At 41.8% G+C, this 24,206-nt stretch overlaps 9 protein-coding genes across 13 annotated transcripts in view; 5 read left to right on the forward strand and 4 right to left on the reverse strand.

Moving 5' to 3' along the window:
* The window catches only part of LOC108148642, a 31,771-nt gene extending 30,000 nt beyond the window's left edge, over positions 1-1,771 (reverse strand). The window contains exon 1 of the mRNA XM_017275766.1: positions 1,254-1,771. The gene's annotated coding sequence lies outside the window, so the exon portion shown is untranslated. The remainder of the gene's footprint in view (positions 1-1,253) is intronic.
* Positions 1,772-2,488: 717 nt separating this feature from the next.
* Positions 2,489-7,943, forward strand: LOC108148643 (homeobox protein rough). Of its 2 annotated transcripts, none has more exons than XM_041709073.1 (3): positions 2,489-3,091; positions 6,752-6,983; positions 7,612-7,943. In XM_041709073.1, the coding sequence occupies exons 1-3, from the start codon at positions 2,584-2,586 to the stop codon at positions 7,868-7,870; spliced, it is 999 nt and encodes a 332-aa protein (XP_041565007.1). In that variant the 5' UTR covers positions 2,489-2,583; the 3' UTR covers positions 7,871-7,943. The 2 variants fall into 2 exon arrangements, with proteins under 2 accessions (XP_041565007.1, XP_017131256.1); XM_017275767.2 differs by having other exon boundaries at positions 2,494-3,091; positions 6,749-6,983.
* On the reverse strand, positions 3,590-8,109 carry LOC108148645 (oxidoreductase-like domain-containing protein 1). 2 transcript variants are annotated; one of them, XM_017275770.2, is made up of 3 exons: positions 7,985-8,109; positions 4,343-4,714; positions 3,590-3,967 (listed from the first exon to the last, which is right to left on the reverse strand). In XM_017275770.2, exons 2-3 carry the CDS (start codon positions 4,598-4,600, stop codon positions 3,713-3,715), a joined length of 513 nt encoding a protein of 170 aa, XP_017131259.1. In that variant the 5' UTR covers positions 4,601-4,714; positions 7,985-8,109; the 3' UTR covers positions 3,590-3,712. The 2 variants fall into 2 exon arrangements, with proteins under 2 accessions (XP_017131259.1, XP_017131258.1); XM_017275769.2 differs by having other exon boundaries at positions 7,955-8,106.
* A 101-nt stretch (positions 8,110-8,210) lies between these two features.
* Positions 8,211-9,999, forward strand: LOC108148430 (fibrinogen-like protein 1). The gene is made up of 2 exons (XM_041709075.1): positions 8,211-9,780; positions 9,835-9,999. Exons 1-2 carry the CDS (start codon positions 9,350-9,352, stop codon positions 9,974-9,976), a joined length of 573 nt encoding a protein of 190 aa, XP_041565009.1. The 5' UTR covers positions 8,211-9,349; the 3' UTR covers positions 9,977-9,999.
* Positions 10,000-10,404: 405 nt separating this feature from the next.
* LOC108148640 (ribonucleoprotein RB97D) lies at positions 10,405-14,548 on the forward strand. 3 transcript variants are annotated; one of them, XM_041709072.1, is made up of 6 exons: positions 10,405-10,575; positions 10,728-10,957; positions 11,023-11,267; positions 11,536-12,291; positions 12,346-12,502; positions 14,417-14,548. In XM_041709072.1, the coding sequence occupies exons 1-5, from the start codon at positions 10,492-10,494 to the stop codon at positions 12,495-12,497; spliced, it is 1,467 nt and encodes a 488-aa protein (XP_041565006.1). In that variant the 5' UTR covers positions 10,405-10,491; the 3' UTR covers positions 12,498-12,502; positions 14,417-14,548. The 3 variants fall into 3 exon arrangements, with proteins under 3 accessions (XP_041565006.1, XP_017131252.1, XP_017131251.1); XM_017275763.2 differs by lacking the exon at positions 14,417-14,548 and adding an exon at positions 12,859-14,043; XM_017275762.2 differs by lacking the exon at positions 14,417-14,548 and having other exon boundaries at positions 12,346-14,043.
* A 95-nt stretch (positions 14,549-14,643) lies between these two features.
* Positions 14,644-17,761, forward strand: LOC108148644 (SPARC). The gene is made up of 3 exons (XM_041709074.1): positions 14,644-14,745; positions 16,638-16,810; positions 16,869-17,761. The coding sequence occupies exons 2-3, from the start codon at positions 16,655-16,657 to the stop codon at positions 17,619-17,621; spliced, it is 909 nt and encodes a 302-aa protein (XP_041565008.1). The 5' UTR covers positions 14,644-14,745; positions 16,638-16,654; the 3' UTR covers positions 17,622-17,761.
* Positions 17,762-18,184: 423 nt separating this feature from the next.
* On the reverse strand, positions 18,185-20,120 carry LOC108148646 (histone H2A.v). The gene is made up of 4 exons (XM_017275771.2): positions 19,934-20,120; positions 19,568-19,645; positions 19,305-19,418; positions 18,185-18,755 (listed from the first exon to the last, which is right to left on the reverse strand). Exons 1-4 carry the CDS (start codon positions 19,934-19,936, stop codon positions 18,525-18,527), a joined length of 426 nt encoding a protein of 141 aa, XP_017131260.1. The 5' UTR covers positions 19,937-20,120; the 3' UTR covers positions 18,185-18,524.
* A 565-nt stretch (positions 20,121-20,685) lies between these two features.
* On the forward strand, positions 20,686-22,696 carry LOC108148924 (nucleosomal histone kinase 1). Its single transcript, XM_017276241.2, has 2 exons — positions 20,686-20,999; positions 21,059-22,696. The coding sequence occupies exons 1-2, from the start codon at positions 20,766-20,768 to the stop codon at positions 22,610-22,612; spliced, it is 1,788 nt and encodes a 595-aa protein (XP_017131730.1). The 5' UTR covers positions 20,686-20,765; the 3' UTR covers positions 22,613-22,696.
* Positions 22,697-22,745: 49 nt separating this feature from the next.
* On the reverse strand, positions 22,746-24,002 carry LOC108148925 (integrator complex subunit 12). Its single transcript, XM_017276242.2, has one exon. It carries the CDS (start codon positions 23,921-23,923, stop codon positions 22,955-22,957), a length of 969 nt encoding a protein of 322 aa, XP_017131731.1. The 5' UTR covers positions 23,924-24,002; the 3' UTR covers positions 22,746-22,954.
* Positions 24,003-24,206: the final 204 nt, after the last annotated feature.

Below are 24,206 nucleotides of genomic sequence, written 5' to 3' on the forward strand. Positions count from 1 at the left end.
CTGCATGCATGAAAATATGAAAATATACAAAATGTTTGTTTATAAACAAAATATAAATGGTAAACAAACAAAATAATTTTTTTGAATAGAATTGAACAAGATCTTAAAGTGTCTAAAATTAGGCACTAAAAATCTGTCACTACTATGTATGTTTACTGCCTTTTTCATTATTATTCCCAACTTGCTTTTATAACGGAAACTTGGCAACACACATTGCCAACAGCTGTTATTTGTTTTTGTTACGTTGATAATTGGTAAGTACGCGACGTTTCTATCAATCAAAAAAATCCGCGTTCATTTCCATAACAATTTTCCAGTAATCTGCTGCCCATGCGCAGGATAATGGAAACGAGCCCACGAGAATTCCCGCGATGGGAATAAGGGAATTGTGGAATCAAAAGAAATCCCACAACAAAGCCCTTGGAATGCCTCCGCCCACGCCTCTGAATGCGTGAGAGGAACAGAGAGAGAGGGAGGGAGTTCCTGTGTGCAAGCGAGGTAGTGATATGCACCCTTAGCGCCGCTCATAAATGTCAATGGAAAGGCTGATGTTATTCTTTTTTTCCTTGTTGTTTTTGGTTGGAAAACAGAATGAAATAACATGTGGGTTTCGTATTATTAAACATCGTTTGGGGGGAAATGCCTGAGAGGCCTACACGCAAAAAAAATATCCAGTAAGTCTATATGTTCTTAATTTTTTGATAAGCATTAAAATTTTCTTCCAATTTTAATAAATATTTCAACAATTCAATTTTTAAAATTTTATCAAGTCTTTTTTATATTTCAACATCGCTTTTTTTAAGACTCCGTTTTTTTCAAGCGCCTTTGTAGTTTTTTTTTTCTGGGTATCCAGAATACATATATTTATAAATTGAGCTCAAGAAACCAAAACCACAAAAAGCAACTAAAAATTTGCATATGTCAGTGTAACAAAAACCAAAATTGATGGATGGAAAAAAGACTGCGACTCAAAATCACACACTCGCGGGCTTAAGCCAAAAAAGCTTTAAACGAAACGAGTTTTAACAAAATATTTTTGCATTGCACAAACGGAAAGCCGTCAATAAAAAAAAGCAAACAAACACACACACAAATAAAAGCCATTCAATTAATATCTGAACAGAGAACAACAAACAAAATTCAGTGCAATGTTTGTGGTGGCCTGTCGCTGTCTGTTGTTGTTTGTTTTATTTGGGGGGGACAAACAAAATCGAAATTGGCTAAAATCGAAATGATGCTCCATTTATCCATACCTTTTTACACCACTTGTTGGTCTCTGTTTATTGTTATTATTCTTTGTTGGCACTTTCGGAGGCTGCAACAGCTGCGCGGTCTAACGGTACTTGCGAATCGAGTGCGCAGCAGCGACGGGATGCAATCATAACCGTAATCGTTCGTTTTTGTTGTTTTGATACACTATGGAGTTTTGATCCAGCAACAGCAATATATCATAAACTCGATATATGTATATTTCCCAAAACACATGCTTTTGTACCGGAATTTTAGGAACACATTATCCACATTGACGTTGAGTTATATCCGCGGTTTCCGTTCGATTCCTCGCGCGCCAAACAAAATTACAAAGAGATGTTCAGGATCGGTTCGTTATATAGATTATTTGGAAAAGAAATTAATTTTCGTGTTAGACTGCTAAGTAAACCCTTTAAAATCAATCACTTTAATATATCAACTTTAGCTTAAGTTCGAATTCAGCCTTTTGTAGTTTAAGCGAGACACAGCGAAAACACGTCCGAACGGCGAGAAAAATGAAAACGAAAAAAACAAAAACAAGAACCTAGCGGTGGAGAAACTTCGATGGCAACATCGATTTTTTCAAAACGTCGGTTCAATCGATGTTTTTAAAACGTCGGTTTCATCGATATTTTCAAAACGTCGGTTTCATCGATTTCATATTATTATTCCATTTATATTGTAGTTTACTTATAAAATGGCTTAAACTTAAAAATATAAAATAATATGTCGTTAATATGTGGTTAATATGTGGTCACAATAACACATTACAAAATTAAAAAAAAAAAACTTACTTCAGGTAAAAGAAGAAAATTCTTGTACTTAACCTATTGGAAAATGGCGATCTTGCTGTTGGGAGTGTGACTCCGCTAAGAAACAAAGGTTAACAACTCCGCTAAGTAAACCAGGGCTGCACCAGTGCACTGCTTTAACCGATTTAAATGGAACTGCTTGATGAAATGGCCCTGGAACAAGGCGGAGCTTATTTAAATTATCCACCCTTAACGTACTTAAAGTCCGGAAGTGAAATTAGGGGTTAATTTCACACCACTTTGACCTGACCAATCGGCGAGTTTCAGGCAGATACTTCAGGTGTGTCGAAGGGAGGGGGCATTTTTTTTTTTTATTATTTAGGCGCCCCCGCTGCTGCTGTTTATTTTTTGATATGCCGCTTAATTTGCTTTGTTTTTTTCCAGTTCCTCTGCCGACGTCGGCGTCAGGATAAGCTTGACCAGCGGAAGTAAAGTTGCCATATAGGCGACACTTCAGTCGCTCGTCGATTACCCAAGTGATTAGTTTGAACAGCTCCGCGGAGGCCATATCCTTAGCCAAATGCAACGCCAAAAATTGGAGGCTGTTGGGTCACCCGATGGGTCGCCGATCAATAGAAGCGATAGCATAAATCCCATATCGAGTAATACGAATGTGACCGTAACGCAACGTCCTTCGTCGCCGCGGCAGTTTTTCGAAAGACTTTACGGGCATCTGGAAACGCGCGGTTCGGAAAACGGGGACATCGATGTCGGGACACACGCCCACAAGCCGCCTCCGTGCGACACGCCCTATCACAGCGACGGCGGCAGCGTTTCCTCGCCGGACATTTCCATCAGCGACGAACGCACCTCCCTCGCCGGATTTCCCACCTACGATTTCTACGCCCAGTCCAAGGACTACACCCATCAACCCCCCAACCCCACTCATCATCAGCAGGTGCACCAGCAACTCAGCTACGTGAGTCCGCCGCCAGTGATTAGCCACGCAGCGAATCCTGGCCTGCCGCACGGATTTCCACCGGGGTTTCCCAATGATCCGCACTTCAGCGCCGGATTCACGGCATTCTGTGAGTGAAAAAATTCGTTTTCAGGAGTGGGATTACAAAAAAAGCCAAACTGTCTTACCATTTCTTAAAAAACCCTTAACCAAATTAATACTATTAAAGATGTACAAAGTCACAAAAATGAAAATGAAACTAATAAGTGAAATGTGTTTCATAAAATACATTTGGGCTATCATATTTTAATTTCAATTTGGAATTGTAATTAGAATTTAAATTCAAGTCTCTGATGTAAGCAAATTTGGTATTGTAGTTAGAACTAGTTTGTATTCAAGGCGATTTTGATTATCTTGAAAACGATCTATAGGTCGAATATATATAATTTGGATACATATATATTTATGCCATAACAAATTAGGACGTATTTTTAAAGACTTATAATTGTTCTTCCAATCTATTCGTCTTATTATCCTTAATGTTTGTTATGTCTAAATGCAAAACTTCTAGTCAACGTCAACTCAAGTTATAGAAATGACGTATCCACAAAAATTTATTCATGTTTTCTGAACTCTTAGACATTTATTGTGAGGTTTTTCAGTTCTTAGTCACTAAGTACAAGATTAAATTTGAGCTACTACAAATTTGGTCCTAACTAGAAATTTAGATAATAGGGAGAACGCGTTTGTACTACTTTGAGGGCGGTGTCTTTGGCTTCCCCTTGGCTGCTTTCTCCGCCGCTGCCTTTTCCTCCCGCTGCCGAGCCATCTGGCGAAGCTCCAGGCTGAGGAACATCTTCAGGTTCGGGTCGGTGATCTTGCTCAGGACAATCTGGCGAGCCTCCTCATCGTTGTCGCCCAAAAGCTTAGCCAGAGTCTGGGCGTAATCCAGCCAAACGCAGTTGGCACATCCGGACATGCAGCAGGTGGTGGGTTCGGGAGGTATCTGATATGGGAAACATACAACATTAATAAGTCTCAATTGGATCTGATAGGCCGTTTCACCAATTTATGAGTTTATGGTCTCATATGAAGGAACATTATATTAATTTTGTTTTTAAAAACATTTTATAAAGAGGAGCGTTTAAAAATGAAACATTCTCGAGATAAACATATTATATATAAGATAATCTTAAACCCTTTTTTTAGGGGAATTAATTATATAAGTGCTATCATATAATTGTTTATCCGAGTCTGTGAACTATTTATGAATTTACTTAGCCTAATGATCCAACAAAATAAATTGATAACTCTATTAGGGAACTAGTTATATAGAATATTAATTTAATATACCAACATTATTTTAGTATTTCGAAATTACCTCGATTTCCCTAAGTCTCTTCCGTCCCTTGGAGTTTCTATCTCTGGCCGATGTCTCCTTGGCGTTCGTTCTGCTATGTGAAGCGGAGTCCTTGCCGCCATCCTTGGTGGAGGTGTCCTTGTCGGGGGAACGGGAACCCCTGTTGGTGGTACCCTGGGAGCTGTTGCCAGACAATTGTCGGGCCAAGGAAGCCCATCGCTCGGCTCCGCGCCTTAAAAGCAGACAGCGCGGACAGCTGAAGCCCAGGGGAGCCAACATTTCCCACCCGATCCCTGATAGTTCGAAAGCTAAGATTGAAAAAGCCCAGAGGAAGTGATGAACATTTCACACGCCTGCGCAGGTGCAGTCCAGATGAACTTAGTTCCGCAGGAACTGCAAAAAAAGAATCGGATACAGAAAAAAGCTGATTAAGTGCAAGTGCTATTGAATATCCCTGCAATGAGTGCAGGCAAGGATTATGTAAAATCAGTCATGAAAAAATAAGCAAAACTAAGGTGAGAAGGGCAGGCAATGCCACACAATGAGCTGCTGCTGACCCCCAATGCAAAGAAATTGGCCAAGGAAAAAACTGAATGCCAAGAAAAAATTAAAACGCATTGAGCCGTGAAAGTTTTCGTTTACTTGCGGCATTTTCGTTTGCGGCTGATGAGGTGGCCAGGTGTGGAGGTGAGGATATGAAAAAATTGAAATGCGTTGGCTAATGAAAATGATCGCAGGTTAAGGGTGGATAAGTGAAGCAATTTATAAGTGGTTAATCGAAAAAAATTTACATTTTTCAATGTAAGCAACGATGGAATAAGGGGTTTTTAAAATGTGTACATAAACCTTAAGATTTAGGCACGACGACAAGCAAATTTAAGAAACTAAGAATAAGTTACTGCTCACTGCAGATAAAGATATCACCAAACGATTTTAATTACATTATTTTTATATGTACACTACATTATATTATGTATATTATATGTGCTTACATTATATTATATTTCTGTAATCTAAGCATTTGGTTAGTTTGATGATGACTAAAAATACATTTTTAAATATTTATGGCTACAGAATTTGATGTATACTTTTACCACAACTGTTCAACTACTAACGCAGAACCACAACTTACAAAGCCAACTTTGGCAAATCTTAAAAAATCATAAGTGACTGAAAAACATTGTAATTGAGCTTGACAGGAAACCTAAAAAAGCAAACAAACAGAAAGCGAAGAGGGTTAAACGAGTAACAGATAGAGGAAGACTCATGGCAGCCACAAAAAACTGCTGAAAGGACACTTAACTATCGAATTTCACACGTGATTTAAAAAAATTTTAGGAAGAAAGAAAGCAAAGTAAAGCAAGGATCAGGGAGGAGCTTAAGCCCGTTTCGAGTTATTCAGGCGAGGGGTAATCAAGCAAAAAAACTAGAGATTACAACGCCCACAAAGCAACCCCTTTCCGGGGAAACCCCATCCACAATAGCCGAACAACTTGTCAGCTTCGCCTTGTTACATCAATTAGACTCTAAACCGCACCACCTACAGTGGAGTGGGCGGAAGTGGGTGGAAGTGGGTGGAAGTGGGTGGCAGGTGGGTGGTGCAACAGGGGGTAGTGGATCATAATGTGCGCTTGGTTGAGCTTCATCGTCGGCGGCACGGCGAATGCAAACAAACAACAAACAAACGACAGAATGGAAAATTCGAATGAGGGAATGATGCTGAGAATACCGACGATGATGATGATGACGGCCAGCCAGCTGTTTTCATTGTTAAAACTTTCCCGGATCAGCATAGATTGCCGAAATAAGTAAAAAAAAAAAATAATAATAAAATACTTTAGCCAGGAAGCACGTGGAAAATGCATTTCTAACGTGCACCACAAACGCGAGCCACGAATCGTGGCAGGTGGGGAAAAAACGGGACGAAGGACTACGGATATCAGAGTGGTTAATTATTTGTTTAACTGGCCCAACACGCAACCACATTCGGAATCGTTTAGCCCCGCTTATAACTTGATGGTTTGTTAATGTAAGATTAATTTCGCTCTAACATCTCCATTGTATTCGAAATGAATGGAGGGCGTGGAATGAGTAGACTGTGAAAAAAAAGATACTATCTGAGGGAGGTTGTTATTCTTAGCCCTCTTCGAATGGTTAAACAGGCGACATAATGATACGCGTAGCAAGTTATAGGTTCATAGTTAAATACATCATAATTAATTTAAATAAATCAAGAATAACATACAAAATTATTAAATGGAACTTTTTAACCAGGAGGGTGTGTCAACGTCTCTTTGATTCTCTTTTAAATCATATCTTAACCAAGTTAAGAAGACTTTCGTTTCATCAACTTTAATATTTTTGCTTGAACCAATGATTTGGCGACCTACTTATGAAAAAATTTAAATTTGATATATTCCAATTTAGTAGCTCGGCGGCGTCGCAAGGAGGGAAGACAACGCCGCCAAAGGACCACTTTCAGCACCGAACAGACCCTGCGTCTGGAGGTGGAGTTCCATCGAAACGAATACATCTCCAGGAGCCGTCGGTTCGAGTTGGCCGAGACGCTTCGCCTAACGGAGACGCAAATTAAAATTTGGTTCCAGAATCGCAGAGCCAAGGACAAGCGTATAGAAAAGGCTCAGATCGATCAGCACTATAGGTGAGTCTTTCATACTATTCCATTCATTTGATATAGTAGTTATAATAATATAATAATTTTATATGTTTTGTTTTTTTTTATTAAATTTAATTAACACATATAAGCCCATTTCTTTAATCTTGTATAGTTTTGTAATTAATAATTAAAAAACGCAGGAATTTAAGAGAATTGAGGATTGTATTTATAGAAATTATGATAGGTGCACAAATAATCTATACGATTTATAGGTAGAGCAATGGGTTAGTGAAATTTAAATTGTTATTATATAACACTATATTAGTTTTTAAATACTTGGATAGGTTTTGACTTAGTTTTTTTCAAATCCAAAGCAACAAACGAAATGAACTCAACTAAAACTGAAGCCTTTGAAAACCTATTGATGGATGGCTCGTGAAGAGGATTTTACTTGATAGTTATATCCCTATTTTTGAAACGGAAGTAATTTAAGGAAATGTCACAAGTTTAATTGATAGCCAACATAAAATTAACACGAAATTAATTTTACGACATTTATGCGCCCACAGACGCAATTAGGCGATAGCAAATGCCAACCCCGCCTCCTTTTTTGAGGGGTTGTCCTGCGACAGGAGTTTTGCTCGAAATTATTTTGATGTAATCAATTTTTCAGAAACTTTGTCGTGGCCAATGGTTTTATGAGCTCTATAATGGGTCAAACGCCGGCGACCATGCCCCCTGGAGGCGTGGCAGGAGGCTTGGGAGTGGGCGTGGGCTATTTTCCAGCGACAGCAACGTCGGCAGCGCTGCCCAAGGATAACACGCAGGATGCCCATTTTATCGACATCGATGGCCAGTACGAACAAAAACTACAACTACAACAGCAGCAACGACGCCGAGCAGGAACCACAACGCTTATCAACACTTGCTAGCATTTTCGTATCTACTTTAATTGAGCTTTAAACTGTTTACATTAAGTCACTAATTAAATAAATAAATAGCTGTAATATAGCCACCTTTAAGTTTTTTTTCCTGCAGTCACTCACTTATCACGCGCCTTTGTTTTCGTTAAGCATTTTTTGATTCAAGAAGACAACAATTAATTTGTTTATATAAGTTGGAAGCGAAGACAACAAATTTGTAAAAAACCAAAACAGCCAAACCAACAAACAATAAAATCAGCCCTGGTGGGCAGACAGCTGTTGCTGCTAATAATATCGATATCACTATCGATAGGCATGTAGGGTTCGAAGTCCAGTTTGAACCACTCTTCGTCCCTGTCGTCTCAAATATATTGAAATTAAGCTAGTAAACGAAGAAATAATAACTATTTTCAAGCTGAACATTTAAATCTTAAAGCCCTTAAATTTTGACTTTGAAAATTAATAGCTTGAGTGGCAAAGAAACTATTTCGTATATATTATATATATCGTATATAACGCTGTTGTTTTTAAAAACATGCAAGCACTAAAGCACTAAGCTCTTATCTTTAACAAAGATGTGTTTATATAATTAATGTTATATACTCAAACCAGAAAATGCGATAGACGACTGTTATCTCTTTAACAATAAATAAGGCACAGCATAAATGCCGGTACAACTCTAGGTTTTAAGTCAGTGTATTCAAATGCCACGGTGCTTTAGCTCGAATATTTAGCAAAATGAAATCGGAGCATATAGTTTTTATTCTGTCGGTTTTCGTCTTGACACATCTTTCTCAGGCGCAAGGTGCCAATTATCCGCAGGATTTGCAATCGACGAATCAAAATCTGGAAAACAAATGCAGGGATTATTGTTTTTCGGGCATCAAACCAATTTCTGATAACGTTGATAACGTCGATGAACTTAAAGGTTCTATTAAAGATTTGCAGTGTAAATTGGCAATTGCTGAAAATCAAATTCAAATTAAAGACCAAATAAATATAAAAGATAAGGAAATATTTGAAAAAACTGAACAACTTAAATGTAAAGATATCCTTATAAAACAAAAAGATCAGATAATTGAAGATCAAAAAGAGGAGATTCTGAAAAAAGATGAAAAAATAAATGCTATGACAGCTATTATTCATAACTGTAACAATCAATTAGTATATGCTGAAGGTTAAATTAAAATCAAAGAAGAGCTTTTAAATTTTAAAGTTGAAGAAATAAAAGTCAAAACTGAAAACCTTAAAAGCAAGGAAGACCTCATTGAATCAATAAATAAACAAAGAACGGACCAAGTTAAACAGATTGAGAACAAAGTGAATGAAATTAATATTATAAGTAACCAAGTGAAGGATCTCAAGTCAGAGATTTTAATCAAAGATCAGCAAATTAAAACAGTTCAGGAGGAGTTCACCGCAAAGCTTGTGAAGTGCAATCAACCGGAAACGTGTCCCTCCGGCATTTACAAAATTAACAAACACGGAATGGCTCCGTTCGAAATTCCCTGCAAGTTAGACGGTTGGATGGTCATTCAAAGGCGTCAGGACGGGTCAGAGTCCTTCACTCGCCACTGGCAGGATTATAAGGATGGATTTGGCAATGTAGAAAGGGAATTCTTCATCGGGCTCGAAAAACTTTACCAGCTAACTAACGCCGTTCCACACGAACTCTACATTAAACTTGGAACACTTGAGGGAGTCTACAAGTACGCTCACTATAATGATTTCAAAATCGGTAGCGAACAAGAGTTTTATGAGCTTAAAGCACTGGGGAATTATTCCGGATCAGCCGGAGACTCCCTAATCCGCCATAAAAATAAAAACTTTTCCACCTTCGATCGGAATAATGATCCTTCTGGTGCCGATTGCGCTGAAAAAAACAATGGTGGTTGGTGGTTTGCCAATTGTTTTGACAGGTATTTCGAATTTTAAATTTTAAAATGCATATATTGAAAACATTTTATTTGCAGTGCTCTTAATGGAAAATACCACAAAAATGGACAATCAAAGAGCCAAGAAGGAGTTAATTGGTATTATTGGAACAACGACTATACGACCTCGTTTACTTTTGTTGAAATGATGATTAGACCCAATTTAAAAATAGAAAATTAAAAACAAATATATTTCACAATTAAAAAATATTTTTGGTAATGATTAAATTATTAACTAATAAAACTATGCAAATCAATGTTTTATATCTATTTTTATACTTTGAAATATACAACTTCTTAAGGATATTCAGATATAAGTGAAATCGGGCAGGTACGGGATAAATATTTATTTATTTAAAAACCTAGCACTTCAAGTAACACTTATTATTTAATGTGTTATTTTATATAATTTAAAAAAGAATAAAAGAACAAAACAGGAAACAAATTTTTAGGGAATCAAGTAAGAATTAAACAATTTTTAAAATTTCAGCGTACATAAAATATTTTTTACTTGGGTACCCCTAATAAATGCGAAATATCGAATACCCAAAACACTAACTATCGATAGTGTCAACGTTGATTTTAATGTCATCCGTTTGCCCGTCACAATTTTCTTCTTCTTCGCTTCGCCTTTCAACCTGCAATTCGGATTTCTGTTTGTTAATTTGTTAATTTGGTTGAATCGCAAGTAGGAACATGGCTAGTTCGGTGCACGTGAAGGTCGAGGTTCCGCCGGAGGACAATTCGGATGTGATTGTGATACCCGATCGCGAGGATGATGTAAGTTTCGCTTGAAAAAGAAATTCACACGTATGCGTGTGTGTGTTTGTCTGTGGGTCGGCGAGTGACGCATTTAAATGCGTTCTCCTGTGTACATACCTCCCACTTTTTCGCCCACTTACCACCACTTACCAATCCCCTCCCCCCGGCAGGACATATGTGAGCTGGAGCACTTGCGTAAGCTGTTCATTGGCGGACTGGCGCCGTACACCACCGAGGAGGGCCTGAAAGTGTTCTACGGCCAGTGGGGCAAGGTGGTCGATGTGGTGGTGATGCGCGATGCGGCCACCAAAAGATCCCGCGGCTTTGGCTTCATCACCTACACAAAGTCGGTCATGGTGGACAGGGCCCAGGAGAACAGACCGCATATCATCGACGGAAAGTGAGTATAGAGCCTAAGGCTCTGTCTTGTGTATGGGTTATTAACTGTATCCCCATCTTTTCCAGAAACGTGGAAGCCAAGCGAGCTCTGCCGCGTCCTGAGCGCGAATCGCGTGAGACCAACATATCCGTCAAGAAGTTGTTCGTGGGCGGTCTCAAGGATAACCACGACGAGGATTGCCTGCGGGAGTACTTTGTCCAGTTCGGACGCGTGATCTCTGTTAAATTACTCACTGACAAAACCACCGGCAAGCGCCGTGGCTTCGCCTTCATCGAGTTTGACGACTACGACGCCGTTGACAAGGCCATTCGTAAGTATGTGGCTTAAAATCGAAGCCAGGTCTATCTTTAAGGGGGTGCCATGAAAATATCTTTCAGCAAAATGTTTGTTCCAACAAGATATATATCTGTCGCATATTGACATATTGCCTTCTACTGTGAATCGTTCAATGGAGCTTATACTCTGAACTATGATAAGACTTTTAATTCTTTACTTTTCTAAAGCTTCTCTTACACAACTGTTATATTAATTATATGTATATTTATATATATATGTTAAAAAAACTTTATACTTTACAGTTCAAAAACAGCATTCGATCAAGTACGTGCACGTGGATGTGAAAAAGTCCATCTACAACCTGGAGAAAAAGGACAAACAGCAGCAAGGAGCCTTGGCCAACGGCACCAAGCCGCCGCTCAATCAGCAGCAGCAGCAGCAACAACAACCGCCGCCACCACAGCAGCAGCAGCAACAGCATAACGGCAACATGCAGGTGGCTGCCTACCGTCCACCCGTGCCACCGCCCCAGGCCATGCCCCCCTACCACCAGCAGCCACCACCGCCCCCCATGAACGCCCCGCCACCAAACTACAACTACTGGGGACCTCCTCCCCCGTCAATGCAGTCCTATTACCAACAGCCCCCACCGCCGCAGATGAACGCCTGGGGTCCCTATCCGCCGGTGCAAAACGGCTGGAACGCACCACCCCCACCGCCCCCCGGTGCCCAGCAGTGGCATCCCGGCCAGTGGGGTTGTCCGCCGCCAGTGCAGCAGGTCCCTCCGGCTGGGGCAGTGCCACCAAACATGGGCCACAACGGACCGCCGCCTCCGGCTCCTGGTAACTGGAACATGCCGCCCAACGCACCGCCACCGGTGCCGGGAGCACCAGCGCCGCAGGGACCGCCATCACACCAGCAGGCTCCACAGCAGCAGCCGCCACCACCGAACTTCGGCAGCGGCTATCAGCAGAGCTACGGAGGCGGACCGACCAAGCACAATAGCATGAATGCCAATCGCATGAATCCCTACGCGGCTGCGCCGCCCAACAACTACCGTAGGTGGAATCAAGCAGAAGTAATCTGTATTGACTAATCCGGATTACTTATAGACAATCCCCAACCTCCGGCATATCCGCCCTACAATGCTGGAGCTCCGCCGCCTAACGGAAGCGTTCTGTCATCGACTGGCGCCAAGGCGGTGGGAGTGTCCAACGGATCGGTGGCTACGGGAGGCAGTGCCAACAGCAAGTACCGCCGTTAGAACGGGTGAGTAGATGGTGCAATTGCAACCTGTCCCCTCCATTAGTCGTTTGTTTTAAATGTGACCTATGCATAAGAGAGAGAGAGAGACCCCAATACGTCTTGCCACCCATATACAAACTGCCCCAGATGGACTATGTCTGAAATCTCGGTTAGGAACAGTTTCTCGACTGACAGTTAATGTTTTCCGTACATTTAAGAGCCTGTTTCTTTAAAGGGGTACCATGTGAGAGAGTTGCACATACTCGTTTAGTTGAAAATCGAATTTTCAGAAGGGTAGCTAACTGGCACCTTAACTGGCAGTCGAGAAACCGGCCCTCTTTATATATTAATACTAATGTGTAACGTTCTCTTTGATTTAGATGCTCTCTGGGCGGCTTAAGCCCATAAATCAAGATACTGTTAAATAAGCTCGTTGATAAGCTAGGGCCACACTCGCTTAGAGTTACTAACAGGAAACATAACGCATTGTCTCTCTATCATAGGACAACTAACCACGGTTTTATTCTACACTTAAGATATACCAAATCTACGATCGACCTAAGCTATGCCACAGACTATGTATTAATATTTTCTACACCGTATTGGCAGGAGAAAGCACTTCTCCCGTTTCGATTTACTTTAGACATATTTATGTAACCCCTAAATCGTAGAATATGCCCGAATACGATATGACATAAAGCTCTCTATTTGAATCCAACCAACTATCTCTCTGTCTGTAAAATGAAGCAAGCGACGGTGATGGAAGGAGAATTGCAAGCAATAAATCAATTAATAATTAGATCATATGACGCAGCTGTAGCCTGAGCTTATTGGCCCAAAACGAATAGCTTAATCGTAGATACCTATGTATTACCAAAACCATTCAAATAAGATATACGTCCAAAAAGAAAAAAAAAAAAAACAAACTGCTTAGATGCGAAAACATACGAAAATATACGAAGCCAATGCGGAATTGGGTTACAAATAAAATCAAACACTGAGCCGGCGGCCGTGGCACGGATGCGTGGCCTTACCATCAATGTACACAAGAGTTGATATCAAAACTATTGTCAATTTTTATAAGGAGCAAAACAGATGCTTATACACTGTAACGATGTTGACGGTTTCTACTCAAGTCGCCCACGATGTTTATTTATTTCATCTGTTTTCATTTTCCTTGTATGACAAACTTGAAATACTAATACTAATAATATACTGCAAAATATTGCTAAGAAATTCTATGTATTTCATTTCGGACCATGACACGAACTATAAGTTAAGTTTATATATTCAGATTATCTAAATGTATGCCTCTTCCTCCTCTCTCTTCTATTTGTATATATGAATAAGCTTACGTTCTGTAGCGCACGCCAAAGGCTTTGAATTGATCTATGAATTAAATACAATTAAATTAAATTATGTATTGAGATAAGAGGAGGCTCAGTCCACCATTTGCCAGCTTCATTTAGAGCTCCTCTGCTACATTTGCGAAATACAACACTAATCACTTAACCGAACTATATGAAAATCCATATTTATTTTAAATAAATAAAACTTAAAAACAACACTATGTATTTGTTTTAGCTGCCGATATGTAAGTCTCTTTCTCCTTGGGCGCAGTCTAAGTAGCAATAAACTAAACTATTTACCTCAAGATCTAGTTAACTTTATGCAATTCTAGGTACAAACAGTTTCGATCTAATTTTAAACATATTCTACTCGTATTACCCAAGATTGCCAAGCCGTAAAATGCTTGAGACAAGCTTTATTCGTAAGGTAAGTTAGAGACGGAGATCCGGGGTGTATTACGGATCCTATCTAGGATACACTATAGTTTCTATAAGTGCGCTTAAGTTCCTGCTTTATATGTAGTATGTCACGATTCAATTTATTTCGTTTTTATAAAGCAAACAACTATTTCTTTTTCAAAAACTTGAGATTCGCTGGAGATGCCTAAAATTTGGAAGACCCAAAAGCTCGCTGTAAATAAAGTAAGGTAAGTGAAAGACTCGCTGTGATTTTGTTTTAATTTTGAAAGTAATACGAATAATAAAGAGCTACTGAATTCGAGGCAATCTGTGTTTTTGTGTTTTCATTCCAAGCGAACATGTTGGGAGCCAACATGTTGGCGGTGGACCCCAGAAGATGGGCAATGCTCCAGTTTAGCGATCCGTAATCGTTTGGAAGCTTTTCCAAAGGCAAACAGTCGCTTGCCATCCGCCAAACCGCTTAGACATTTGAAAGGGAACACTTCCTATAACCATACAGTGAGTATCTACAGTGAAGCAAAGGATTGAGTGCGGATTAAACGGATTGAAAAGTAGTGTGTGTCATAGAGTCTTCAAGTACAGATACTTTGTTTGTTTCTCAAATTACTGCGAGTTCAGCTTTTGTTCAAGTTCAATGTTCTTTGATATTGGCAAACAGTCATCGATCGTTACGGAATTAATTGAGCTCAATTTTCGATGAAATTTGCCAAATTGATTTGGTAAAACTCGGGACAGTTTTAAGACAGACAAACCGAAATCAAAGTCAGTTAAGTGATGTGCAAGGTCATCTGTTGCCATCATCATCATCATCGTCGTTGAAAAAATTGCAGTTCCGCAAATACAAATAAATTGTTTTTACGGGAGGAGGCCTCATTTCACTCGCGATTCATTGGCCCCTCCAACATAAACACATTGCATCTTGGACGCTGCATCACGTCATTGTTTCTAGTTTTGTCGGTATAATTAAACTGTGATGCTGCCGCAGTCAGTGTATACGCCATCTGGAATGCACTGCAACCGCATTCAACTCGGATGCATATTCCTGGAAGCCCCGAGATCTCGTATATACATTTTTCAATTGCAAGATACATGGCTGCGCCATTCACTTGATATTTTGCGACACAAAAGCGACGATTAAGCACATCTTAGTGCCCAAAACGGAAGCGACCGATCCTGATAAGAGGCGGTGAGGCCAAGTCGGGCCTGCGATAAGACAAATGTGTCGTTGGGCAATTAAATGTACCATATAGCACATGTCCTAAGTCGAAACATAGAACTAGGGCGACGTCTTCAACTGATTATGCAGGGAGTGTGGAAATTCGGTTTGAATTGAGTCCGTATTTATAGCTTAAGGTCAGCTTTAATCAGGGATATAGCTGCTAAACACATGTATTCGTTCAAATACATGTATAACACGTACATTTCTGATTTGTCGATGATTTCATAAGCATATTTTAAAAAGCTCTGAACTGGAAAACATATGTTCAACATGCCTTAAAGTTCTCATTACTTGCGGTTGCAATAGTGAGAAAGGCAAAGGAAATGAAAAATAAATATTTAAAATTGAAAGATTTTGTCCAGTACCTAAGACTATTTTCCATAAACACCTTTACTTTAATTTAAGAACTGAAATATGCATCTTCTCTATCCGTTTTCCCCATTTTCTGACTACAATGATTTGCATTGTTTTCGAAGTGCTTGTCCCAGATCTATAAATTAATTTCCTCGTAAAGGGAGAATTTCTGCATCTCTTTCTGCGCTGTGTATTGGCGGTGACCTTTTGAACCCTGCAGCAGAGGCAGGCAAGATTTCAGCGGCTTCTTCAATTGTTTTCAATGAGAAAAAGACGCCGCATTTATTAGCCCATCGCGATGTAAAAACCACCCCATAAGGGTGAGTTACAAGACTGGCGACCGTTAAATATTTTTACTGGGGTACAGTAACGCTGATGAAACAGTCGAAAACACCTTTTTGTTACAGACAAATATTCTTATTTCTAATGGGCCAAGGCCAAGGCTTATCTCAAAGTTAATTGGATTTTCCCACTCATTTTAATGACCTTTATAAATATAGATTTGGCACTTGTTGATTATAGAAAAATATAAATTTTAAAGCACTTCATTTCAAAATAAAGTAGACCCAAAAAAAATCACTTTTGTTAAAAACTCGTTTATTTAAGCCCCCTCATTTGGCTACTTGTTTATCAAAAAAATTGTACAATTTTTATTTAAGTAGCCTAATAAATTAGCCGAATTAGTCGAAAAAACTAACATATAAAAAATCAAATAAATAATGTTTAGACCAGCATATTTAAATTATATAAAATTGAATGGTACTTAAAACTCTTTGCGATGGGAATATTATTTTCTCATTGACATAAACCACTGCAGTTCAGACCGCTAACAAAATGCGCTCCCTTTGGCTGCTGCTCGGCTTGGGGCTGCTGGTTTTGAGCCAGGTGCAGGCCTCTACGGATGCTGAGGATGAGCTGTTGGACCTTGACCTGTCCGACATCGATGAGAACGAGGAGGAGTATCTGCGCCTGTTGGAGGAGAAGGCCAAGGTGGGTGTCCCGGCCATAAAAGGTGGCTCCTTATTACAATAACCAATTCCATTTCCAGATCAAGGACGTGGAGCGGGAGAACGAGATTGTCAGCAAGTTGGCTGAGGTTCAGCACAATCTGCTCAATCCCGTCGTGGAGGTGGATCTCTGCGAGACGATGCCCTGCGGAGCCGGTCGCATCTGTCAGATGCACGACGAGAAGCCCAAGTGCGTGTGCATACCGGACTGTCCCGAGGAGTTGGACTCCCGCCGCCTGGTGTGCACCAACACCAACGAGACCTGGCCGTCGGACTGCTCCGTCTACCAGCAGCGCTGCTGGTGCGACAGTGGAGAGCCCGGCTGCACGAATGTGGACAACGCGCACATGCACATCGACTACTATGGAGCCTGCCACGAGCCGAGGACCTGCGATGGCGAGGACCTGAAGGACTTCCCGCGGCGCATGCGCGACTGGCTGTTCAACGTGATGCGGGATCTGGCCGAGCGGGATGAGCTGACCGAGCACTACATGCAGATGGAGCTGGAGGCGGAGACCAACAACTCGCGTCGCTGGTCGAACGCCGCGGTCTGGAAGTGGTGCGACCTGGACGGCGACACCGATCGCTCCGTCTCCCGTCACGAGCTCTTCCCCATCCGAGCCCCACTGATCAGCCTGGAGCACTGCATTGCCCCCTTCCTCGAGTCGTGCGACGCCAACAACGACCATCGCATCACCCTGGTGGAGTGGGGCGCCTGCTTGGAGCTGGATCCCGAGGACCTCAAGGAGCGTTGCGACGATGTCCAGCGAGCTCAGCCCCATCTTTTGGGTTAACCCCAAAAGACCAGATGGTCTTTATTTACCCTTTAAGAATCGTACTAACTACTTGATTCCTTAATCCAATAATTTCTACATTTGCAATTGTCTTGTGAGCTTGATGTTTAATGAAAATAAATGATAAATTCTTAAAAGTACCCCAAATTCTTTTCAATTTCTTGATGAAAATCATTAACTATTAAAGTTTAGCAAGGATAAGTAAAAATACAGATATTTCATTAAGAATTTAATTAGTCTCATCTTTCAAAGCTTGTTTGATTTGAATTATATACCATAAAGAATCCAATCAAAGTTAAAACTTATAGAACTGTTCATATTAATTGGGTGTGTGAACCTCAAAAATAATTTTTTTTCTTTTCCAATAAGTTGTTATTTTTCTTTGGGCAGTTATATTTTTATTGTTTTTACAAATATAGAAATAAGTGTTTTGTCTCGAGATAAATGCGATTAATAAAAGTAATTTTTAAAATCTGTTTTTTTTTTTTTACAATTTGAATAATTTACCATCTAGTTTCAATACTTTACATTCATTGCCACAATTGCAAAACATCTCGGGTGAGTTTTGGAAATAACAGGATTGGCGTTTTTATTATAGTTTTTATTAAATTTATTCGTGTAATTACTTTGCTCTAAATTAAGTTTTGTTTTTGTTTCATACTTAACCTCGCCAAGAACGTGTGCGGGTAAATACGTTTTGTGTGTGTTTTTTTTGTATGTTGTATATGCTTGTGAGTGTTGGGGGATGCTAGAATTACATAGTTATGCATTACGTTGTATATAAGAAGTATGTGCTGTCGCACAGAAATGATTACAACTCGTCGGTTTGTTAGCTTGTCTCTTCTGAAATCTGAATTAAAAATTAATTTCGCATGTTTTGAAGGCGTGCAAATGCTGGATTGCTTAGTAGGCCTGCGACAGGATGACGTTGCCCTTCCGCTGTGGGTCCTGCACGGTGTCCTCTTTCTTCCCGATCAGCGACTTGTGTATGTGCGGGATGACACCACCGCCGGCAATGGTTGCCTTGATCAGGCTGTCCAGCTCCTCGTCTCCGCGAATGGCTAACTGTAAGTGGCGCGGCGTTATACGTTTCACCTTCAGATCCTTTGATGCGTTGCCTGCCAACTCTAGAACCTGCAATGGTCACAATAAAGCAAAGGAATTAGTCATTGAAATGCGATGATGATTGACAAAACAATCCTAGTTTTTTTTATTTAAACATTTTAATTAAAAAAAATCAACAGTATTCATGTGAAATGTTCATATAAGATTTTGCTGCTATGTAAATAATAAATAAAAAAAATAATAATAAAAGCGAAACTTTACGATTCAAGAAATCATTACTGTTGTTAAAATATGTTAATTAAAAATTCAAAACATAACAACTGTATATACAACTAATAAAATATACAAAATTTATAATTAAATATAAAAACATTAAGAGATAAGCTATCGTTAAATGTTAATTTCCGGAAATGACAATAAGAACCGTTTAACAATGATAATTATAAATCTTAAAAATTATATTCAAATTTAAATTGTGAAAACACGCCTATCCCTAGAATTTCAAAAGAAAACTGCAAATTTTCATCATTGCCTTTCGATTTTCCCACAACATTTGCAATTGGAAAAGTGCCGCTACAACGCTGGCCTGAGAAAAGCGGGAAAACTGAGCGGACTCACCTCGGCGGTCAAGTATTCCAATATGGCTGCGGAGTAGACGGCTGCGGTGGCTCCGACGCGTCCGTGGGATGTGGTGCGGCTTTTCAGGTGTCGGTGGATACGACCCACGGGAAACTATACACAACGAATAATAATTATTAATCCGGCTTGTTTATGTTTTGCCACCCCCACCCCCCGCCAAAGCACAGTATGTGGTGAACATGCTCGCTGGCGAGGTGAGAACGGAAAAGGCGCCAAAACGGAGGTACAGATTGTACACTCACCTGGAGACCCGCGCGCGCCGATCGCGATACCGCCTTCGCCTTGGCCTTTCCGGAATCCTTGCCTGCTTTACCGCCAGCCTGCAAAGCACAACAACGCATTTAATTACAAAATGCAGAAACACACAAAAACACAAGCGGTAAAAACACAAAATGGAGGCGCCGCTGCAATTGTGAGGTTACGGCCGAACGCCCCAGCAGCACAATAACAAATCCCGCCGTTTTCGGGGGCTCCATCACTTCTGCGCTACGTGGTGTCCAATTGGGCACATTTGTGCATCGCCAAACTGCATCAATATTTAATTCGCAGGGGGCACGCGCACTGCGAAAAGCGAGCTGCGCTGCCGCTCAAATTTCGCCAAAAATTACCATTTCTGTTCAATCGATTTTTCTGCGTTTGTTAGCTGCGCTTGCGAAATGCTCTGGGCACTGGGTTTCTCTCTGACGCGATGGGAATGATTGTTGCAACGAGCGAACCGGAGCGTAAAGGTTTCTGGGAATTACTCTTCGAACGCGACTTGCCCACTTGAAAATTTTTTTACGGAAAAAAGACGCCGTCAGCGGTAGAGGTGGGAAAACATCGACATCATCGATGTTTTCAAAATATCGGTTCTATCGATGTTTGGCGGGGGCTATCGATGTTTATCTTTCCATCTCTCTCCTTCGTTAGGTCGACGTTTCGCTAACATTTCGATGTTAGTTCGACGTTCCGCTAACATTGCACTGCAAAACACAAACCCACCACAAGCACGTAATTTCACCGCTCGATCGACGTCATCGATGTTTTCTTGCCACTGTTAGCTCTCACTCCAGTTATTGCGCACTTTTATTTCAAACATCGATGTTTCCCACCAAAAACATCGATGCCATCGATTAATATCAATTTACGTTTCAGGGTTGCCAGGCGTTCGGAAACAAAGTTATAAACTATCGTAAGAATCAGCGGGTAATTTGAATTATTAAAAATGAAGTATCGAGATAGTGAAACAAGAATCACAATAGCAAATTTAAACATCGTGAACTTGTAACAAGCTTAAAAGAATTGTTTTATTTAAAACTTACACTTTTATATATATTTTCTCTGTGCCGTCAGCTGACAACCCTGTAAGACGCTTCTGCCCGCGCCGAGTGGCAACCCTGTTGTCCCGGCATTTCGAGCGGAATTTGCGAATTTTGTACTTAGCCACAGAATAGCAAGAACATGCCGCGTGTAGCCAAGCCGAAAGCTGCTGCGCCGGCCAAAAAGGCTGTGCCGGCCAAGAAGCCCAAAAGCAAGTTGTACGCGATGCCGGAGAAGTTGGAGGAGGGCACAATACTGACAGATTTGGCCAAGGGCCAGTGGCGCATTGGGCCCTCGATCGGAGTGGGAGGATTTGGTGAGATCTATGCCGCCTGCAAGGTCGGGGAGAAGAACTACGATGCGGTGGTTAAATGCGTGAGTTGCAGCTGGAGTTTCCTACTTGGAGATTCCTACTAAAATCTGTATTTTTCCAGGAGCCCCATGGCAATGGTCCTCTTTTCGTGGAGATGCACTTCTACCTGCGCAATGCCAAGCAGGACGACATCAAACAGTTCATGCGAAAGCACGGCATCAAATCCCTGGGCATGCCATACATTTTGGCCAACGGATCCGCAGAGGTCAATGGGGAAAAACATCGATTTATAGTAATGCCGCGCTACGGCAAAGACATCTCAAAGTTCCTGGAGGAGAATGGCAAACGTCTGCCCGAGGGCACTGTCTACCGGCTGGCAATTCAGATGCTGGACGTCTATCAGTTCATGCACGGCACTGGATACGTTCATGCCGATCTCAAGGCCGCCAACATTCTGCTTGGCCTGGGAAAAGGCGGTGCAGCACAGGCTTACCTCGTGGACTTCGGTTTAGCCTCGCACTATGTCACAGGCGACTTCAAGCCGGACCCCAAGAAAATGCATAACGGAACCATTGAGTACACATCCAGGGATGCCCATTTGGGTGTGCCCACCAGGCGGGCTGATCTGGAGATACTGGGCTATAATCTTATTCATTGGCTGGGGGTGGAGCTGCCCTGGATCACGCAAAAACTTCTCACTTCCCCTCCCAAAGTACAAAAGGCAAAGGAGGCTTTCATGGAAGACATAGGCGAGAGCCTTAGGCTTCTGTTTCCGAAAGGAGTTCCCGCTGCTATTGGGGATTTTATGAAGTATGTCTCCAAACTAACGCACAACCAGGAGCCGGACTACGAAAAGTGCCGCAATTATTTTCTCAGTGCTCTCAAGCAACTAAAAATATCTAACAGCGGGGATCTGGACTTCAAGCTGAAGCCACAGACTAGCAGCAACAATAACCACAGTCCAGCAGGCACCAGCAAGGCAGCAGTAGCTAAGCGGGCAAAGAAGATTGAATCTCCCGCAGTGGACTCGTCTCTAGAGGAGGTAATCTCCGCCAGCGAAGAAGAAGAGGAGGAGAAAGTGAAAGCACCACGCAAGAAGGCTGCTAAGAAGGTATCTCCGGCAGCGCGCAACCACAAAGTTTCGCCCTTAAAGCGATCCGCCCCTGCCTCAGCCACACAAGATACGCCACCCAGTCAAAAGAGGGTGAAGACTGAGCCAAAGTCCACTCCCAGGCCAAGGGAGACACCCAAGGCCAGTCCTAAGCCACACACGCCCGCTGCAGCCAGGCTTAGAACGCCCAATGCCAGTGCCAAGATCAATTTCAGTCCATCCGTTTCCCTGCGTGGTCGTCCCGGCGGCAAAACCGTGGTCAACGACGATCTGACCCCGCAGCCGCGTTCCAACAAGACCTACGAGTTCAACTTCGAGCTGGACGTGAGCATGGACGCCAACGTGATTGTGAACGTCAAGCGTAAGAAGAAGGCGGCCCCTGACCAGGCGTCAACGGTTGAATCGAGGACACCCTCATCCCGCAGCCAAGCCAGTTCGAAGGACGAGAGCTCCCCCGTGACCCGGTTGAACATTCGTAAGATGAACGGCCACGGGGACGGTTCTCCGTCTTCCGGACGTAGTCCGCGCACACCCGGCGTCGTCGTGCGCAAGTACAAGCGATAGGTCGCGAGTCTTTGTTTTTCTATATTTTATTATTAATGGCTCATTGAATAAAAAAGGTCATTATTATTTTCCAACATTTACTTATATCTGGCGTTTCTATTCAGTCGAAATATGGTAACTGATGCAGCAAAAATGATCAATCAAAGCTGTATATTCTTAAATCTTTTAGACATTTCTGTTGTAATCATATTTATATAATATAATTTATTAAAGAAATGCACATATAAATATACAAAAACTTAGTTGAATTTATAGCTTGCAATTACCGTTATCAAATGTTCAGAATGTAATCGATTTATAATTCTGACTTAAACTTTATACTTAATTGTTAGGAGTGCCTAATCACTGCTTCGACCTGCGCTTGCTGCTCCCGCTTTCGTGGTGCTTGGAGGAGCTACTCTTGGAACTGGACTTGGCACTGGAACTGCTGCGCCGCGACGAAGACGTGCCACTGCTGCTGTGCTTCTCCAGACCTCCGATGGCACTAAGTGAGGGCGTTGCCGACGACTTAGACGATCGCTCCTCCTTGTGCGACTTGGACGAGGACGATGAGGAGGACTTGTGTCCGTGCTTGCTGCTGCTACTGCTGCTGGCATTGGTCGAACTGCTGGGCTCGGGCCTGTAGAACGGCGACGAGGAATTGGAGGAGTTGGAGGAGCGCGACGAGGCCACCGAGGACTTGGCCTTGCTGGTCAGAGGCATGGGTTCGTCGGTTATAAAGACCGTGGGCGTGACGGCCGGCGCAGAGGAGGTGATTCTACCACTGCTTGTGGGCTTATTGCAGCACGTGTCGCACTGCCAGGTCTGCTCCTGGTCGTCGGCCGCCTCCTCCTTTGTTATGGGTGGCTTATGGCACTCCTGGTGGTACATGGCACCGCACTTGGAGCACTCTATCAGCCGGTTGGTAGCCGTGAAGACCATTTCGCCGCACACGCAGCAATTGAGATCCCCAAAGTCGCCGGTATCTCCTGTGTTAACTATGCCCACGGCACTCAATCCGTCATCTGAATCGGCTATGGTGTCCACCGAATCCGAGGGCTCCTTGTCCGGGGAGTTGGTTAAATTGATGATCTCGTCCGCGTTGATCGGTTGCTGCGGGGGCGTGGCAGCCCGGCCCGGAAAGTTGGCCTCATCCTCCAGCATCCGCTGGCTCATGTTGCTGGTCAAACTTTTCTCCGGACCAAAACGTGATTTCAGAGCCTCATCGAAAAGCAGGCGTAATTCGGCCGCCGAGGTGGGATTACTTGAGTGCAGCAGCTTGATGGCCTTCTTCAGCACGGGGTCTACTTCTTGGGTAGCTGCCAAGTCCATGTTAAAACCGTTTAAAATCCGGATAAACAAATAAATGCAATTTTTGCAAAGGCAACAGCTGTTTATTAGACCAGTGTTGCCTCATTCTCTTCTTCTTGATAGTCGCTGTTATTAACCTGTAAACGTATGGCGGGAAATGGTTACTTTAAATGTATTAATTAGCTAGATTCAAGCATAGTTTCATTTTTTTTGTTTTAGAATCTACCTACGTAACAAAATTAAGAAAATTTCCCTCGAATCCTTATTGTTTTCCTGTAATTGATTTGTTTGTCGTTTTTGAATA

This window comes from Drosophila elegans, unplaced genomic scaffold, assembly GCF_018152505.1.
Source record: "Drosophila elegans isolate 14027-0461.03 unplaced genomic scaffold, ASM1815250v1 contig_476, whole genome shotgun sequence".
NCBI lineage: Eukaryota > Metazoa > Arthropoda > Insecta > Diptera > Drosophilidae > Drosophila > Drosophila elegans.

Excerpts from the sequence above, each read along its gene's own strand:
- LOC108148924 (XM_017276241.2), top strand. The coding sequence starts at position 20,766 with ATGCCGCGTGTAGCCAAGCCGAAAGCTGCTGCGCCGGCCAAAAAGGCT. Across the intron at positions 21,000-21,058 it reads ACGATGCGGTGGTTAAATGC|GAGCCCCATGGCAATGGTCC; the intron begins GTGAGTTGCAGC and ends GTATTTTTCCAG.
- LOC108148643 (XM_017275767.2), top strand. The coding sequence starts at position 2,584 with ATGCAACGCCAAAAATTGGAGGCTGTTGGGTCACCCGATGGGTCGCCG. Across the intron at positions 3,092-6,748 it reads CGCCGGATTCACGGCATTCT|TAGCTCGGCGGCGTCGCAAG; the intron begins GTGAGTGAAAAA and ends ATTCCAATTTAG. Across the intron at positions 6,984-7,611 it reads CAGATCGATCAGCACTATAG|AAACTTTGTCGTGGCCAATG; the intron begins GTGAGTCTTTCA and ends TCAATTTTTCAG.
- LOC108148645 (XM_017275770.2), bottom strand. The coding sequence starts at position 4,600 with ATGTTGGCTCCCCTGGGCTTCAGCTGTCCGCGCTGTCTGCTTTTAAGG. Across the intron at positions 3,968-4,342 it reads AGAGACTTAGGGAAATCGAG|ATACCTCCCGAACCCACCAC; the intron begins GTAATTTCGAAA and ends TTCCCATATCAG.
- LOC108148640 (XM_041709072.1), top strand. The coding sequence starts at position 10,492 with ATGGCTAGTTCGGTGCACGTGAAGGTCGAGGTTCCGCCGGAGGACAAT. Across the intron at positions 10,576-10,727 it reads TACCCGATCGCGAGGATGAT|GACATATGTGAGCTGGAGCA; the intron begins GTAAGTTTCGCT and ends TCCCCCCGGCAG. Across the intron at positions 11,268-11,535 it reads CGCCGTTGACAAGGCCATTC|TTCAAAAACAGCATTCGATC; the intron begins GTAAGTATGTGG and ends TATACTTTACAG.
- LOC108148430 (XM_041709075.1), top strand. The coding sequence starts at position 9,350 with ATGGCTCCGTTCGAAATTCCCTGCAAGTTAGACGGTTGGATGGTCATT. Across the intron at positions 9,781-9,834 it reads TTTGCCAATTGTTTTGACAG|TGCTCTTAATGGAAAATACC; the intron begins GTATTTCGAATT and ends TTTTATTTGCAG.
- LOC108148925 (XM_017276242.2), bottom strand. The coding sequence starts at position 23,923 with ATGGACTTGGCAGCTACCCAAGAAGTAGACCCCGTGCTGAAGAAGGCC.
- LOC108148646 (XM_017275771.2), bottom strand. Across the intron at positions 19,419-19,567 it reads CGGCGCGCGCGGGTCTCCAG|TTTCCCGTGGGTCGTATCCA; the intron begins GTGAGTGTACAA and ends CGTTGTGTATAG. Across the intron at positions 18,756-19,304 it reads TGGAATACTTGACCGCCGAG|GTTCTAGAGTTGGCAGGCAA; the intron begins GTGAGTCCGCTC and ends TGACCATTGCAG.
- LOC108148644 (XM_041709074.1), top strand. The coding sequence starts at position 16,655 with ATGCGCTCCCTTTGGCTGCTGCTCGGCTTGGGGCTGCTGGTTTTGAGC. Across the intron at positions 16,811-16,868 it reads TGTTGGAGGAGAAGGCCAAG|ATCAAGGACGTGGAGCGGGA; the intron begins GTGGGTGTCCCG and ends TTCCATTTCCAG.